This window comes from Meles meles, chromosome 8, assembly GCF_922984935.1.
Source record: "Meles meles chromosome 8, mMelMel3.1 paternal haplotype, whole genome shotgun sequence".
Lineage (NCBI taxonomy): Eukaryota > Metazoa > Chordata > Mammalia > Carnivora > Mustelidae > Meles > Meles meles.
In genome coordinates, this window is record NC_060073.1 from 8480496 (window position 1) to 8499139 (window position 18644).

An 18644-nucleotide genomic window follows, 5' to 3' on the forward strand; every position below is an offset into this window, starting at 1 on the left:
GGCAGCAAGCCAGTTATGGCATTCAGGCCCTGCGCTGGTCTAGGCTTTTAAAACAGACAGGGAGCATCAACCAGTCCCTCTGACCTGGAGAGTGTCCCTGCAGCTCCTCCCCCATCTGGATGGTGAAATTCTAGTGCTGTCTTTTTTTATGTTAGCTGCTCTTTTTTTTTTTTTTTTCAATTTTTTTCTTTAAACTCCAGTATGTTTACCATACAGTGTGATATTAGTTGCTTTTTTTTTTTTTCCTGTCCCCAAGGACAGAGGAAGCTGTTCCCAGTCCTTCAGCACTATCCCTCATAGCATGGGGGTGGAGGTTCCCTTTGTCACCATGTTCCTCTCTCTCTGGCTGTTCTCTTTGCTCTTCTCTCTGTCTTCTGTTGTGCAGAAGGTGTTCAGTGCCCTTCAGTTCAGCTCATCCTCAGGAGGACTGTTCTACATATAGGTGCTCTTTGGTGTGTTCCATGGGGGTTGACTCCAGGGTTTTCTTATGTCACCGTCATGCACCAGAACCACCCCCCCCACCATACACACACACTTTTATAAACTTTCATGTTGTTGTTTAGTGACACTTTGTTTCAACTTGAAGAGATCCCTTCAGCACTTCTTGCTAGGCAGTTCTAGTGGTGACGCATTCCCTCGGTGATTGTTTATCGAGCAAAGTCTTTATTTCTCTTTCATTCCTTTTCTTTTTTTTCAGGTTTTGTTTTTCACATCATTCATTCATTCATTCATTCATTCATTCATTCATTTTTAGCTTTTTAAATGCCAGTATACGTAACTTGTGTTACTTATACATGTTACGTGAGTTTCAGGTATACAATATAGTGATTCGTCAATTCTATACATTAGTCAGGGCTCATCATGACAAGTGTACTCTTTGATAACCGATTTCTCCCAAGTCCCCGCCCACCTCCATTCTGGTAACCATCAGTTTGTTCTCTGTAGATAAGAGTCTGTTTTCTTGGTGTATGTCTTTCTTTCCTTTGTTCCTTTGTTTTGTGTCCTAAATTCCACATGTGAATGAAATCATATGGTACAAAGAGACAGTTTTGCCAGATAAAGTGTTCTTGGTTGGCAGGTTTTTCTTCTAATATTTTGAATATATCATTCCACTCTCTTTTGGACTGCAGGGTTTCTGAGAAATCTACTGATAGTCCTCTGGCAATTCCCTTGTCTTTGACAAATCATTTTCTTGCTGCTTTACAAATTCTCTCTTTAACTTTTGATTATTTGATTATTTAGTTCTACTGGACTTGGCAATGACCCTTTTTGGGTTCTACCCATTTGGGAACTTTGGGGCTTCATAAATCAAGATGTCCATTTCTTCCTCTAGATTTGAGGAGTTCTTAGCCATTATTTCTTTAAGTAAGCTTTCTTCTGTCCTTTTCTCTCTCTCTCTCTCTCTCTCTCTCTTGTCTCCTTCTAGGACAACCATAAGGCATACATTGTCTCACTGGATTTTGTCCCATAAGTCTCATATGCTTTCTGAACTCTTTTTCAACTTTTTTTTTCTTTCTATTCCTCTAACTGGATAATTTCAAAAGACCTCTCCTGGAGTTCATTTATTTTTTCTTCTGCATGATCAAGTCTGATGTTGAAGCTCTCTTTTGAATTTTTCATTTCAGTCACTGGATTCTTCAGTTCCAGGATTTCTATTTGGTTCTTTTTTAATGTTTTTTTCTTTTGTTTCTTTATTACACTTGTCATTTTTTCTACATACTGTTTTCCTAATTTCATTTAGTTGTCCACCAGAGCTCTCTTGCATTTCTCTGAGCTTCTTTAAGATAATTATTTTGAATTCTTTCTCAAGAAGTTGACGGATTTCCATTTCTTTAGGGGCAGGTATTGGGGCTTTATTAGTTTCTTTCGGTGGTAACATGTTTCCCTGATTCTTCATGAATATATAGCCTTGCATTGGTGTCTCTTCATTGAAGGAGCAGACACTTCTTGACTTTTTGGACTGGTTTTGGTAGGTAAGGTAGACCTTCTCCTCCTGAGTCCCCAGACTGTTGGGACTGCCTCTGAGATCATGGTTGGGTGAGGCTGGAGCTGGGTGGTGTGGCTGCTGTGGGGTCCATGAGGATACCCAGTTAGTGGGCCTTTTACTGGTGGTATAGGTTGGTGTGGCTCCTGCCGGGCCCCTGGACTGGCAAGACTGCCCTGATCCTCGGTGTGCAGTGTCACAGGGCCACATCAAGACCTGCGGTAAGGTCTGAGTCCAATAGGTCCGTAATCAAGGTCACCAATGAGCATGGCACTTCCTGGGTCACTTAGTCGGTGTGGCTTGTGGCAAAGTCACAGAAAAATTGGGTTGGAACTGGATCTGCAGGGGTCAGGTTCCTTTCCGGTCCACAGCTAAGACCACAATCAGTGGGCCTGTTGCTAGAGTGCTTCTCAAAGCTGCCCTTCTGTATCTTAACCTCTACTGAGCTTTTGAAAATCTGACCTGAATCCCAAGGTTCCAACAAGGGCATTTTTGTCTGTGGATGATGGCTAAATCATTGTTTCAGTATGGGGATAAAGCTGGGGACCTCCTATTCTGTCCTCTTGCTGTCATCATTACACTTCTTTTCCCTCTTTTAATGTAGGTATTCATAGCTATGAATGTCCCACTGAGATTGTCTTCACTACATCCCATAAATTTTGGTATGTTGAAATTTTTATTAAATTGATCTGAGTATTTTCTAAACCCCTTTGTGATTTCTTCTTTCACACATTAGTTGTCTGTAAGTGTGCTGTTTAATTTCTATGAATTTGAATTTTCCAGTTTTGCTTCTACTATTGACTTCTAGTTTCACTCTCTTATAATCAAAGAAAATATTTTATATAATTTTGAACTTTTGAAGTCTATTGATTCCTGGTTTTGCGCCTTATAATGCAGTCTAGTCCAAATAATGTTCCACGTACCCTTGAAAACTGTGTTTATTCTGCTATTTTCAGGTAGAGAGTTCTGCATGTCTGTCAGCCATGCTAATTTCTGCTCAACTCCTCTAACTCCTTACTGTTCTTCTCTCTAGATGTTACTCCATTATTAAAACTGAGACATTGACTATGGAAAACAGTATGGAGGTTCCTCAAAACATTGAATATAGAGCTACCTTATGACCTAGCAATTGCACTACTAGGGCATTTACTCCAAAGATACAAATGTAGTGATCCGAAGGGGTACCTACACCCCAATGTTTATAGCAGCAATGTCCACAATAGCCAAACTACAGGAAGATCCCAGATGTCCATCAGCAGATGTATGGATAAAGAAGATGTGGTATATATGTACAATGGAATATTACACAGCCATCAAAAAATGAAATCTTGCCATTTGCAATAACATGGGTGGAACTGGAGGGTTTATGCTAAGTGAAATAACTCAATCACAGAAAGATCATTATCATATGATCTCACTGATGTGTGGAATTTGAGAAACAAGGCAGAGAATCATAGGGGAAGAGAGGAAAAAATGAAACAAGATGAAGCCAGAGAGGGAGACAAACAGTAAAAGACTCTTAATCATAGGAAGCAAATTGAGTGTTATTGGTGGGGAGGAGGGAAAGGGTATGTGGTAGTTAGGTGATAGACACTGGGGAAGGTATGTCTTGTGGTGAGCTCTGTGTGTTGTGTAAGATTGATGAATCACAGCCCTGTAACCCTCAAACAAATAATACATTATATGTTAATAATTTTGTTAATTTGAAAAAAAAAAACAGGAAGAATGATAAAGAATAGAAGAGAAAAAATAAAGACTTCCACGATTAGAAATGAAAGTGGAAATATTACTTAAAATCTTTAAAGTAAAAGAAAATTATATTTAACAGCAATAAACCAAATAAATACAATTAATCGAACAAATAATTTGCAAACTAATCCACATTTTATTTGCCCAAACTTTCTTAATTTTTGACAAAGGTATCAAGGCAAGTACCTGGAAAGGAAAAAAAAGTTTCAACACAAGATGCTGGAAAAACTGAGTCACTGAGTTAAAGAAAAACAAACAAACAACAACAACAAAAAAAACCCTCAACCTTCTACCTGATATCATACACAAGTAAAAGTTAAAGTATAAGAAATAAAGTATAGGAAAATATTATGTAACCCTGTGATAAACAAATTTTTTAAATAAGACAAAAAATGACTAAGAATAAAAGAAAAAATAACAGACTAGACCATATTATAACTAAATACAACTGCTCTTCCAAATAAATCATTTTTTAAAAAAAGAAAAAAACTAAACAGTCAACAAAACAAAGAGGCAACCCACGGAATGGGAGAAGATATTTGCAAATGACAGTACAGAGAAAAGGTTGATATCCAGGATCTATAAAGAACTCCTCAAACTCAACACACACAAAACAGATAATCATATCAAAAAATGGGCAGAAGATATGAATAGACACTTCTCCAATGAAGACATACAAATGGCTATCAGACACATGAAAAAATGTTCATCACTAGCCATCAGGGAGATTCAAATTAAAACCACATTGAGATACCACCTTACACCAGTTAGAATGGCCAAAATTAGCAAGACAGGAAACGTGTGTTGGAGAGGATGTGGAGAAAGGGGAACCCTCTTCCACTGTTGGTGGGAATGCAAGTTGGTGCAGCCACTTTGGAGAACAGTGTGGAGATTCCTCAAGAAATTAAAAACAGAGCTTCCCTATGACCCTGCAATTGCACTACTGGGCATTTACCCCAAAGATACAGATGTAGTGAAAAGAAGGGCCATTTGTACCCCAGGGTACTTGGTATGGGACTGGAAGAGATTATGCTGAGCGAAATAAGTCAAGCAGAGAGAGTCAATTATCATATGGTTTCACTTATTTGTGGAGCATAACAAATAACATGGAGGACATGGGGAGACGGAGAGGAGAAGGAAGTTGAGGGAAACTGGAAGGGGAGATGAACCATGAGAGACTATGGACTCTGAAAAACAACCTGAGGATTTTGAAGGGGCGGGGGTGGGAGGTTGGGGGAACCAGGTGGTGGGTCATAAGGAGGGCATGTATTGCATGGAGCACTGGATGTGGTGCAAAAACAATGAATACTGTTACACTGAAAAGAAATTTAAAAAAAAATTAAAAATAAAATTAAAAAAACAATAAAAAAAGAAAAAACTATAAGCCAGATTGAGAAAAAATATTTCCCTAAATATATCTGATAGACTTCATCAAAATATATTGATAGCTTCTACAGATCAATAAAATGATAACAAACCAGAAAAGCAAAACACTTATGACTTCACAAAGTAAGACAAAATAATAACCAACAACCACATTTAAAAGAGATTGCCATTGCTAGATATTGGAAAGTAGCAAATTCAAACAATGAAATACCACTTTACAGCCACTATCAGTATTGATAAATACTGATATCTCATTATCAAATATTCTTAAAGAAACAGAATAACTAAAATCTCATAATTTTTCAGTGTAAGTTACAAATGAAGCAACCACTTTAGAAATGAGGTATTTTTATAAAGTTAAAAATAGGCTGTAAAGCAACAATTCTGCTCTTAGATATTTATCCAGGGAACATGGGTATATTATGTCCTGAAAGAGAATGATTTAGCTGAAGTTCAGAAGTTAAAAAGAAAAGAAATGAAATCCAACTAAATGTAGGAATTTCAATTTTTGAGTTCAGCTAAGGAAGCCAAACACACACAAAATACTGTTACATGAGATCTTAGAACAGATAAAATTCTATGCTGATATAAATTAGCATAGTGTTTAGAGATGTGAATTGCCTGAAAAATGTTCAACTGTTCCATCTGGGTTGATAGAAATTTCCATATTTCCATCATGACTGGTTGAACTGGTGGTTACACTTGTTTATGCATTTGTCAAAACTCATCAAGCAGCATTCATAAAAATTGCATTTGTTTTAAATTCTGCATAATTTGTAATAAATAAATAAATAAATAGTGGACAAACAAATAAAAAATAAAGTAAAAAAAAAAAACCAACAACAACCAATGTGAGGCATTGAAGATTTCAACTACTACTAGAGAATTAGTTTGCTCTTCAATTATGCCAATGATTGAAACATATGTTAGGGAACTTTCATGCCTATGTGGTTATGATTGTTACAGCTTCTTGATGAACTGACTCTTGTATCAATATATAACGTCCTACGTCCTTGTCTCTTGTAACAATTTTTTATTTAGTCTATTTTGTCTTTTATTATAGCTAACCCAGCTCTCTTTTGATTACTGGTTTTTTTTTCTTTGTTTCAGAATTCACTGTTTAGCACCACACCCAGTGCTCCATGCAATACCTGTCCTCCAAGGAATATCTCTTTGCATTCTTACACTTTGAATCTATTTGTGTCTACAGATCTAAAACAAGTCTCTTGTACACAGCATATGGTTGCACCATGTTTTATTATGGCTGAATCATGTTTTGCTTATGCATTGTACTAATCTCTGCCTTTTGTTAGAAGGATTGTATCTATTCATATTTAAATTAGTTTTTGACAAGGAACTACTTCTGCCATTTTGCTGTTTTCTGTATGTCTTACACCTTTCTCATTATTCATTTCTTCTATTACTGCCTTCATTTATGTTTACTTGATTTTTTCTATGTACCATTTCAAGTTCTTTCTTTTTTAAAGATTTTATTTATTTATTTGTCAGAGAGAGAGAGCAAATGGAGGCAGAGGCAGAGAGAGAAGCAGGCTCCCCGCTGAGCAAGAATCCCGATGCAGGACTCTATCCCAAGATCCCAGGACCATGACCCGAGCCAAAGGCAGTGGCTTAACCGACTGAGCCACCCAGGTATCCCCTCAAGTCTCTTTTGTTTCCTTTTGTATCTATTATGAGATATGTTCTTTGTGGTTACCATGGTGATGACATTTAACATCCCAAATTTTAAAAATATAGTTTGAATTGATGCCAACTTCAATAGCATGCAAAATTCTAAATGATTTTTGACATGCCTAAAATATATAAAACTAAAGAAACTACACATAAACCCTATAATCTAATTGATAAAGTTGTTTCCCAAGAAAGATACAGGTTAACAATTCTGATGTTGATGCACAAATGGAATTGAACAAATGACTATGTGGATGGTGGTTGGTAGAACACAGATTTTTCACTTTTGGAGAGAGAGTTCATAGATAATCAAGGGAAGGAGGCTAGAATGGTCATTATAGTGATAGATTAGAGTTGGAAACATTAGTATGAATTCATGTATCAATATACATACAGATGATTACACATAGAAATATTTATGCACATTTATATACATGGGTTAGAATACACACTTGCAGTTCCTTGGTCTTTCACCTAAGAGGACTTAGAAACAATGGCACTCCAGATAAAAAACTAGACCTAGTGCCCATATATTATTTAGTTTTTTTGCTTTTCTGTTTTGACATACAAAACCTGTACATAATTAATGTTTATAACTTGAGTTTGGAATTAAGTATAGACTGTGAAATCATCATTACAACCTATGCCATACATATTAACTGCAAAAGGTTTCTTTCACCATCTTATATTTTATTTTTATAAGAACACTTAACATAACGAAAACATAAATAAGAGGAAGTAAAATGGTAGAGTTTCTATATGTGCATGAACTTAAGGTTTGTTTTTAATTCATTCATTTATTTTATACTTATAAAATAAATTGTTATATTTATATTTTTTGTAAGCCTCATAGTAGCCACAAACAAAAAACTACATTAGATCCACAAAGGATAAAGGGAAGGGAACCAAAGTATGCCACTAAGGAAAATGATCTTTCACAAAGGAAGACAGCAAAGAGGCAGAAAGGAATAAGGGACATACAAAACAGCCAGGAAATAATGAATAAGATGGAATTAATGAGACTTATCTATCAATAATTACTCTAAATACAAATGGATTGAATTTCCCAATTTTAAAAAAAGAGACAAAGAGGGTTATTATGTAACTATAAAGGGGTCAATTCATCAACAAGATATATCAATCATAAGTGAATATGCACCTACATGAGAGCACTTAAATAGATTAAGCAAATTCTAACAGGTCTGAAGGTAGAAACAGAAAAAAAAACACAAAAATAGTAGCCCCATTTTCAACAATAAATAAATCATCCAGACTGCAAATCAATAAGGGAACACTGGACTTCAACTGTATTTTAGAAAAAATGATCATTATAAACACACATAGAACATTCACCCAACAGCAGCAAAATACACATTTTCGTCAAGTGCACATGAAACATTCTCCAAGACAGATTATATGTTAGGTCAAGAAAATGTCTTCGTAAATTTAAGAAAATTAAAATTATACCAAGCATCTTTTGCAACCACAATAGGATAAAACTAAAAATACAGGGGAAAAGTTGGGAAATTTGCAAATAAATGGAAATTAAACAACTGGAAAACCAATGAGTCAAAGAAGAAATCAAAAGAGAAATAAATAAAATCTTGAAACAAATAAAAATGGTAACACAACATACAAAAACCTGTGAAATAAATAAAAGCTATATATGACAGCCTGTAGCTAACGTTCTACTCGATGGTAAAGGGCTGAAAGATTCTCCTCTAAGTTCAGGAAAAGATAAGAGTGCCCACTTACAGCACTCCTATTCAGCATAGCACCAGAAGTCCTAGCCAGAGCAATTAGGCAAGAAAAAATAAATGAAAGACATCAGATTGGAAGCAAAGAATTAAACTGCCTCTGTTTGCAGGTGATATGATCTTATATAGTGAAAATCCTAAATACTCAACCAAAAAAGCTAATCTAAAAATTCAGTAATATGGTCAACTAATATTTGATAAAGGATAATAATGCAAAATGGGAACAAGATGTTCTCTTCAATAATGGTACTGGCTAAAATGGAAAATAATACGTAGAAATGTAATTTGACCCCTATCTATAGCACTCACAAAAGTTAACTCAAAATGGATTAAAGACTTAAGAATTAGACTTGAGCTTAACCAACTGAGACACCCAGGTGCCCCAAGAAAAAAAATTTTTAACCATCGAGTTAAATATCATGGAAATCCAACAGAGTTTTTAAAAGCATGGTCCTCTTGAAAAAGAAACAGTAATGACAGTAATATGAATGGTGACAGCAACACTGTGGCAGATTATTGAGTGAAATGAATTAACTTGAATAAATGCTGTGAATTGTCTTTATTCAAAAAAAAAAAAAAGAATTAGACCTGAAACCATTAAACTCCTAGTTAAAAGGGAAAAAAAGAGAGAGAGAGAGAGAGAGAGAGATCTCCTTGACATTGGTCTTCACACAAGTTTTTGGATATAATAACTATTCAAACTGTTGTAAGGTTATATTTCTTTGCAGTTTTGATTTCCATTTCCCTGATGGTCAGAAATATTAAACACCATTTCATATGCCTGTTGCCTATTTCTGTATCTTCTTTGGAGAAATATCTGTTTAGTTCCTTTGCCTATTTTCTTAAATTTTTTTAATTTTTTAATTTCTTCTCAGTGTTCCAGAATTCATTGTTTATGCACCACACCCAATGCTCCATGCAACACATGCCCTCCACAATACGTACCACCAGGCTCACCCAACCTCCCCTCCAAAACCCTCAGTTAGTTCCTCAGAGTCCACAGTCTCTCATGGTTCATCTCCCTCTCCAATTTCCCCTAACTCCCGTCTCCTCTCCATATTTTTTTTTAAGATTTTATTTATTTATTTGACAGACAGAGATCACAAGTAGGCAGGGAGGCAGGCAGTCCTCTCCATATTTTTTAATCTAGTTATTCATTTTGTTTTTGTTTTTGTTTTTGCTCTTGATGATAGTGGTTTCCTTTATATTCTGAATATTGATCCCTTATCAAATATATGGATTGCAAATATTTTCCCCTTCTGTAGATTTTCTTTTCATGTTGTTGATTGTTTCCATTATTCAGAAGCTTCTTAGTCTGATGTAATCTCACTTGTCTGTTTTTGCTTTTATTGCCTGTGCTTTTGGTGCCAAGACCACTGTTCAGGAGCTTTTTACTTATGTTTAATTCAAAATCTGTAGCTTAGCTATAAGGCTCAGTCTTCTTCACCAAATTTTCTACTCTCCTATCCTGTCATACCCACCTCCTCCTTCCCCGCCCCCATAGACACATACATATCTACTACCCTATATAAATTAGTATAAACTACCCTATATAAGCTCATATAAACTCATCAATCAGCATTTTATGATGAATCATCAAAAAGGACTCAGTCAAAAGATTGATCAATATCAACACTTTGACCCTGATATCTTTTAGGAATTACATTTAGGGTGATATACTCAGAGTTCTCAATTTTCAGCTGAAAGATTAAATGAAGTTTTTCTAATAAACGATAAGGGATACTCTAAATCTCCATCTCCTCCAAGGAAGACCTGAGTCTGTGCCTTCCATGGTTGGCTGCCACTTCACGATGGACACTGACAGGTGCAGGACATCCCAAACTTCTCACAACAGAAATCATGACATGCAAAGTCTTTAGACTAATTACTTCATATGGTTGCAAAAATTTATCTCTAAAAAGCCTCAATCCTCCCCCTTTTTTTTTACAAAATCAAACAGCCAAATTTAGCCACAATTATTTCTTAATGTAACTTCAATACCACCTCATTATGTTTTATATCAATGTCTGTTAATCACAGTGGGACAACCATGTCGTGACGATCAGTCTGAAAACTTATAAGCACTTAACTCACTGGGTCCAGTAGGGACTTAACACAGAAGCCCTGCTGAAGGCTTCCAATATTGTTCTCCATATCCATGTCTTTAGACAAGCTGAACCCCCTGTCTTAGAGTACCTTTCTCTCCCTGCCCATAGGTAACTCCTTCTCACCTTTGTAAATGAAGTATTATGGAATATTCTGACAAATACTGTTCTGAAATGCCCATAGGTTTTATGGAGATGTCATTGTTGTGTCCTGTACAAAGATATGTGTGACAACAAGATGGCATCTATCGTACAGACTCTAATTCTCCACTTCCATCTCTAGCTCCTAAGGAACCAAGGCAACCCACAACAGTATGAATTGCATTTTGAACCCAATAAAGACTTCTTTATGAAAGAGTTAATCATAAAGTGGTGAAAACACCATAGAATAAGGGCAGTGTGATCTGGAGACACTCACCTGTCTGAGAGATGACCACCTATGACGCCTCCCACGAGCATTCCAGCCAAGAATAGGGATTGAACAACTGATTTCTGTGACTGATAATTACATACTAGGTCCCACTGGAAGAGAAGAAAGTCAGCACAGAGTAGTTTCACAGCAGCTTACAATCCCCCAGTGTTCACTTGCTGCAACAGCCATCAGTGGACATGCTCTCCAGCCTTCCTTTCCTACATTTAATTACATGGATCACCCAAGTCTCAATTTAAGCATGAATTTCTCCAGAAATCCTCAACTAAATCTTCTAGGTTATATTGGGGCCGATCTTTATATGTGCTTAGCATTCCATACCTCAGTGGTTCTCGATCTTTGCCACACACTGAAAACACTGAAGAGATTTTCTAAAATACTGTTGCCTGCATTTCCTACCTCAAGTGAAACACTCTGATTTTCTTCTCTGAGAAGTAGCCAGGGCATGGAGATTTTTTTTTTTTAATTAATACAGGTACTTCCAATTTGCAGCTAGGCTGAGAACAAGTGACCAAAAAATAACTTTTCACACACTATATCAAGTACTTGCTTGTCTAATCACTAGTATTCAGACTATATTTAGTGGAATCCATGTCTAGTTGGTTGATTTCACTGACCTCAAATTCAACGTAAGTGTTTGACAGTTAAGAAGGCAAATATCATATGATCTCAGTAATATGTGGAATTTAAGAAACAAAACAGATGGCCATATGGGAAAGGAGAAAAGAAAAAATGAGAGAGGGAAACAAGGCATAAGTGTTACTTAACTATAAAGAACAAACTGAGGGTTGACGGAGGGAGGTGGGAGGGGGGTGGGCTTGACGGATGATGGGTATTAAGGAGGGCACTTGTGATGAACACTGTGTCGTATGTGAGTGATCAATCAATGAATTCTACCCCAGAAACCAATATTGCACTCTATGTTAATTAAAATTTGCTGGGAGAATGAAAGAGGGCTGGCTACAGTACCTACACAATAACTCAAGACTTGAACCATGTTCATCCTGTTATTCTAAACACCCAGGGCACCTGTGTGGCTCAGGTGGTTAAGCATCTGCCTTTGGCTCAGGTCATGATTCCGGAGTCCTGGGATCGAGCCCTGCTTCATGTTCCACGCTCAGCAAGCAGCCTGCTTCACCCTCTCTCTCTGCTGCTCCCCCTGCTTATTCTCTCTCTCTCTCTCTCTCTCTCTCTCTGTCAAATAAATAAATACAATCTTTAAAAAGAAAAGACATTTGATGAATTAATAAATAAACAAACAAATAAATAAATAAATAAAAACCCAGACTGTATACTCAAAAGAGGTAAACGGGGCCTCTTACCTCGGTCACGATGGTGGAGGGGAAGGAGCTTTGGTCATATACCCAGCCATCTAGACAGGTCTCTTTGTCTGGCTCAGTCATGTTGGTGACATTTCCATTCAGATGAAGAAGCTGCCACTGGGGATGGATAAAGCGGTGACATTTCTCTGGCCTCAAGTCTGAGTCCAGTGGGATGGAGATTCTCAGAAGGGTATCAGGGCTAAGGATCCCAGTATCATTATCAGAAACTGTGTCATTGTCAAGGGTGTGCACCCAGCAACGATGACCAGGAATGACTGCAGTGAAGTTCTCCAAAAACATTTGACATACTAATATCACCAAAGAGGGAAGAGTTAAAACCATCTGAAGGATCTGGAATTTCCCCAGGCCACCAACTTGATCCAGGAGCTCCTGAAAGGCCATTGAGTGTGAACAGGTGAGCCTCAAGAGAAGACTTTAAAGAGAGAAATTCAAAGGGAGAAAACTGACCAGTGCCAGTTTCTTATCAATCATTCCTACAACAGAGCTGTGGAAAGAGTATCCCAGTCCTTCTGGAATCAGGAGATGTTAATTTTTTTAGTAAAGTCACAGAGAAAATTATTTACCAGAGGCATTTCTGTTGACAAAGATATCTGTTTAAAATTTTAATCTCTAAATGCGCTTGTCCTCAATGATCTTCTGAGTGAACATTGGACTTCGGCATGTACACAGCTTTCGGCATGTACAGAGCTCTCTAAATAAGCTAAAATAAGCTTGTCAATGCAGTCCTCAGCCATTTCCAAAATACAGAGTTTGAGAGACAAAAAGTGAATGGCTGTGTGATTTTTCTGTGGAAAGAACAAAAAGCAAGTGTTTTTCTTGCTTGGTACTGAATTTAGGTTAAAATAGTTAATAATCCAGCGCCCAGCTAGCTCAGTCAGTAGAGCATAAGATTCTTAAAATAGTTAACAATCCTTTATTTTCTTGTGGGTTTTTTGGTTTGTTTTTGTTTTTTTTAAGATTTTCTTTATTTATTTGACACAGAGAGAGAGACAGTGAGAGAGGAAAAAGAAGAGGGAGTGGGAGTGAGAGAAGCAGGCCTCCTACCAAGCAGGAAGCCCAATCTGGGGCTCGATCCTAGGACCCTGGAATCATGACCCGAGCCAAAGGCAGATGCTTAATGACTGAGCCACCCAGGTGCCCTACAATCCTTTGTTTGTATAGATTTTATGTATTTATTTGACAGGCAGAGATCACAGGTAGGCAGAGAGGCAGGCAGAGAGAGAGAGGAGAAAGCAGGCTCCCCGCTGAGCAGAGAGCCCAATGCAGGGCTCAATCCCAGGATCCTGAGATCATGACCTGAGCCGAAGGCAGAGGCTTAACCCACTGAGCCACCCAGGCGCCCCAATCCTTTGTTTTTAATCAGAACAAAGTGGAATATGGTGCAATTACCTTTCGGTGACTGATATTGAACTTCTGTTTAAATTACACCAATTCCTTACAATGTAAATACAGGAGGAAGGATGTGGTAAGTCCGTGCAAGGGTTTATTTATTTGCTTATGTAATATATTTGAGGATCTGTTCTGTGCTTGTGTTTAGAATTCTTAATTGGTGATTTCATCCTTTTTTCTTTTTTAAAAGATTTTACTTATTTATTTTACAGAGAGAGGGAACACAAGCAGGAGGAGGGGGAGAGGGAGAAACAGGCTTCCCACTGAGCAGGGAGCCCAATGCAGGTGTCAATCCGGGACCCTGGGATCATGACCTGAGCGGAAGGCAGACGCTTAACTGACTGAGTCACCCAGGCGCCCCATGGTGATTTTGTCCTTATGAATGAGGCCTCTTTATCTCTGATAGTTTTCCTGGCCTGCAAGCATGTGTTTTCTCATACTAATATAGCCATTCCAAGTTTTTTTGTACCTATAGTTTGTATGTATAGTTTGTATCTTAGCTACTGTAAATGCTGCAGTAAGTGTAGGAATGCATATAACTTTTTGAATTGCTGTTTTTGTTTTCTTTTTTTTTTAATTTAAATTCAATCAGCCAGCATATAGTATATCATTATTTTCAGATGTAGAGTTCAATAATTCATCAGTTGCATATAACACCCAGTGCTCATCACATGCCTTCCATAAAGCCTACCATCCAATTACCCGAGCCCTCCATCCATCTCCTCTGCAGCAGTTTGTTTCCTGTAGGTAAGGGTCTCTCATGGTTTGTCTCCCTCTCTGATTTCTTTCCGTTCTGTTTTTCTCTCCCTTCCTCTATGATCCTCTGTGCTGTTTCTTACATTCCACATATGAGTGAAACATATGATAATTGTCTTTTCTTGACTGATTTATTTTACTCAGCATAATACCCTCCAGTTCCATCCATGTCATTGTAAATGATAAGTATTCATCCTTTCTTTTTTTTTTTAAAAGATTTTATTTATTTGACAGGCAGAGATCACAAGCAGGCAGAGAGGCAGGCAGAGAGGGAGGGATAAGCAGGCTCCCCGCCGAGCAGAGAGCCCGACCGGGGCTCAATCCCAGGACCCTGGGATCATGACCTGAGCGGAAGGCAGAGGCTTCAACCCACTGTGCCACCCAGGTGCCCCGGTATTCATCCTTTCTGATGGCTGAGTAATTTGAGCAAATGCCTAGCGGTGGAATTACTGGATCACATGGTAGTTCTATTTTGATTTTTTTAAGATCCTCCATTGTGTTTTCCAGACTGTCTGCACCATTTTGCCTTCCTACCAACAGTACAGGAGGGCTCCCTTTTTTCCACATTCTCATCAACACTTGTTATTTCTTGTGTTTTTTTTTAAACCATTCTAACAGTGTGAAATGATATCTCATTGTTGTTTTGATTTGTATTTCCCCGACAATTAGTGATGCTGAGCAACTTTTCATATAACTGTTATCCATTTCTAACTCATCTTTGGAGAAATGTTTATTCAGGTCTTTTGCTTATTTTTAAATTGGGTTATTTGAGGAGTTTGCTATTGAGTTGTATGAGTTCTTTATATTTTGGATATTAATCCCTTATCAATATATATGTTTTGCAAATATTTTTCCATCCATACTATATAGAACTATTCAGCAATAAAAAGAAATAAAATACTGATACAAACAAAAATATGCATGAATCTCATATATACTACACTGAGCAAAGACAAAACAAAAAGCAAACTTAGTTCCTAATAAAATTTGTACTGGAGAGGTGAGGGTTAAGGGATACTTTGACTGAAGAGTGAGCACAAAAAAATTCTGGGATGATACAACTTACTGTCTGTTGATAGGACTGTGGATTTACACTATTATGTGAATTTATACAAATACATTGAATTTTGAACTTGATCTCAGGGTCATGAGTTCAAGCTCCACACCCAGTGTGGAGTCTACTGAAATAAATAAATAAGTAAATAAAACTATCTTCTCCCATCATTGCCCTGTATATTCTTTAGCTTCTAGCTTTTGAATGTCTTGCAAGTGCATAAATATTAACTTTTACTATAATTGTGTGCTTATTATTCTCTTGGTTAGAAACTTTTTTCCCCCAAACATTCACCCACTGCTTTATTGTCTCAATTATCTTCCTTCAATAGTAGTTAAAAGTTCACTTCTATAGAGATCATTACCCTGGTCCATGGTTCAGCCCCTCACCTGGACTCATTAAACATTGCCTTTTAAATTTTTTCCAGACCACATTGTTTATCTTCCTTACAATTATCTTATAACATCACGGTGTAATTATTTATCTACTTGTCTCTTATTAACTAGATTATGAGACCTTGAAACACTGACCTCATGTTTCACTTATCAACATAAATAAAATATAACATACAAATACATATAAACACACAACACTGTTTTATTTATAGCAACAGCAGGGAAAGTGAGTCCCAAATGGTATTTGGTATGACTCAATAAATCTGGTAAAATAAACTATTACGGAATAATATTTCCTTCCTCCATTTTGAAATTTCCTCATTATGAAAATCTTTAAAATCACTGTTACGGCATGATCTAAACTGAAGCAGAACTTCAGTTACAAAAGTATTCCAGTTTGCTTTAACTAAGGATGGCTTTCATCAACCTACAACCAAATGAAGAAAAATCCCTTCTTTGTGCTTTTTGCACAGAAACATAACAAAGCAGTTTACCTTTGAATATTCACACATCCCTTTTCTGAAAATAATAGCAGATCATTGAACAGGTGTATTTCCACCTAAATTCTGCTTTAGGTGGAGCTTATAAGGTCAGCATCTTGTATCTCAGGAGCCTGTAAGGTCAGTATCATTCACTGAGTAATCTTTTAAGCAAGTTCAATAGTCAGCTACTAAGTATTTTGCTAAATAATTATACCTGTGACTTTACTGAAACTATCCACCTGCCTCAAAAGCTTTGAGGGCAGAGAGAGAGTCCAAGATGGCAGAAAAATAGGAGACCTTAATTTCCTCTGGTCCTAGGAATTCAGCTAGCTAGCTATCTAATCATTCTGAACATCTATGAACTCAATCAGAGGTATAAGAAAAGAATAGCTGCAACTCTACAAATAGAAAAGAGACCACTTTCTGCTAGGTAAGAGGTACAGAGAAGTGAATCCAAGGAAATATATGGGAAGATAGACTGCAGGGGGAGGGAGCCTCTACCCTCCCTGGTAGCCAGCTACCACCAAGTGACAAGCCACAGAGAGCAAACCTGAGCAGATTATTTAGCCTGGCCACTGGCAAAAGCAGTGTAATTCCACCTGGGCCAAACACACTTGAGAATCAACACAACAGGCCACTCCCCCAAAAGATCAGCAAAAACATCCAGCCATGACCAAGTTTACTGATCAATGAGAACTGCAGAACTCCAGCACTAGGGGAATACAGCACATAGAACTCATGGCTTTTTTCCCCATGATTCCTTAGTCTTTCAACTTTAATTTTTTTTAATTTCCTTTCTTTGTCTTTTTGTTATTTTCCTTCTTTTTCAACCAACTTCTCATTTTATCAACTCCTTTTTAAATTTTCATTTTTACATTGCATTCTATCTGTTCATTGTATTTAATCTTATTTTTATATATGGTTTTCTTTCTTTAATATTTTGGGATGCAGTTTCTTCTAACAAACCAAAATACATCCAGAATTTAGTGTATGGTTCTGTTCTATTCACCCGCCTGATCATATTCTCTCTCTTTTTTCTTCTTCTGTTTTGTTTTTGTTTTATTTTGTTAAAGTCCTCTTTTAAAAGTTCTCATCTTTACAGTTACATTCTATCCTTTCAATGTATTTAATTTTATTTTTGTATATATTTTTTTCTTTACAATTTTGAGATGTAGCTTCCTCTAACAAACTGACCAAAATATACTCTGGAGATAGTATATTCCTCTGTTCTATTCACCTGTCTGTTTATATCCCTTCCTTTTTGCTGTTGTTGTTTCTTTCTCTTTCTCTTTTGTTCTTTTTTCTTTTAATTTTCATTTTTACAGTTACATTCTATCCTTTTATTGTATTTAATTTTATTTTTGTACATATATAAGTTTTTCTTTCTTTAAAATTTTGGGATCTAGTTTTCTAAAAAACAGACCAAAATACACACAGAATCCAGAGTATTGCTCTATTCTGCTTACCTATCTGATTATATTCTCTTTCTTTTCTATTTCTTTTTTCTCTTTTTTCTCTTTCTTATTTTGTTCCTCTTTTTTTTTTCCCTCTCCACCCCCCCCCTCCTTCCAAGTTTTGGATCTCTTCTAGTTTGTTTAGTGTATATTTCTCTGGAGTTGATGTTGTCATTTTAGTATTTTGTTCTCTCATTCATCTATTCTTCTCTGGACAGAATGACAAAACAGAAAAACTCACCTCAAAAAAGAGAACAAGAGGCAGTACTGACTGCCAGGTACCTACTCAGTATTGACATAAGTAAAATGTTGGAACTAGAGTTCAGAATAATGACTATAAAGATACTAGTTGGGCTTTAAAAAGAAAAGCATAGAAGACACTTGAGAATCCCTTTTTGGAGAAATAAAAGAACTAAAATCTAACAAAGTCAAAATTTAAAATGCTAGTAATACAATGCAATTTTAAAAAAAGAGACTCTAACTGCTGAAATAAATGAGGCAAAAGAGAGAATTAATTATATAGAAGACTAAATGATGGATGATAAAGAAGCTGAGAAAAAGAGAGATAAACAGGGTGCCTGGGTGGCTCAGTGGGTTAAGCCTCTGCTTTCAGCTAAGGTCATGATCCCAGAGTCCTGGGATCAAGTCCCGCATCGGGCTCTCTGCTTGGC

General features: G+C 36.8%; 1 protein-coding gene across 1 annotated transcript in view; it reads right to left on the reverse strand.

Moving 5' to 3' along the window:
* The window catches only part of LOC123948966 (solute carrier family 22 member 10-like), a 31415-nt gene extending 18428 nt beyond the window's left edge, over nucleotides 1-12987 (reverse strand). The window contains exons 1-2 of the mRNA XM_046016194.1: nucleotides 12423-12987; nucleotides 11089-11192 (exon numbers count right to left, since the gene is read on the reverse strand). Coding sequence (XP_045872150.1) covers nucleotides 11089-11192; nucleotides 12423-12824 — 506 coding nt within the window. The 5' untranslated portion in view covers nucleotides 12825-12987. The remainder of the gene's footprint in view (nucleotides 1-11088; nucleotides 11193-12422) is intronic.
* Nucleotides 12988-18644: the final 5657 nt, after the last annotated feature.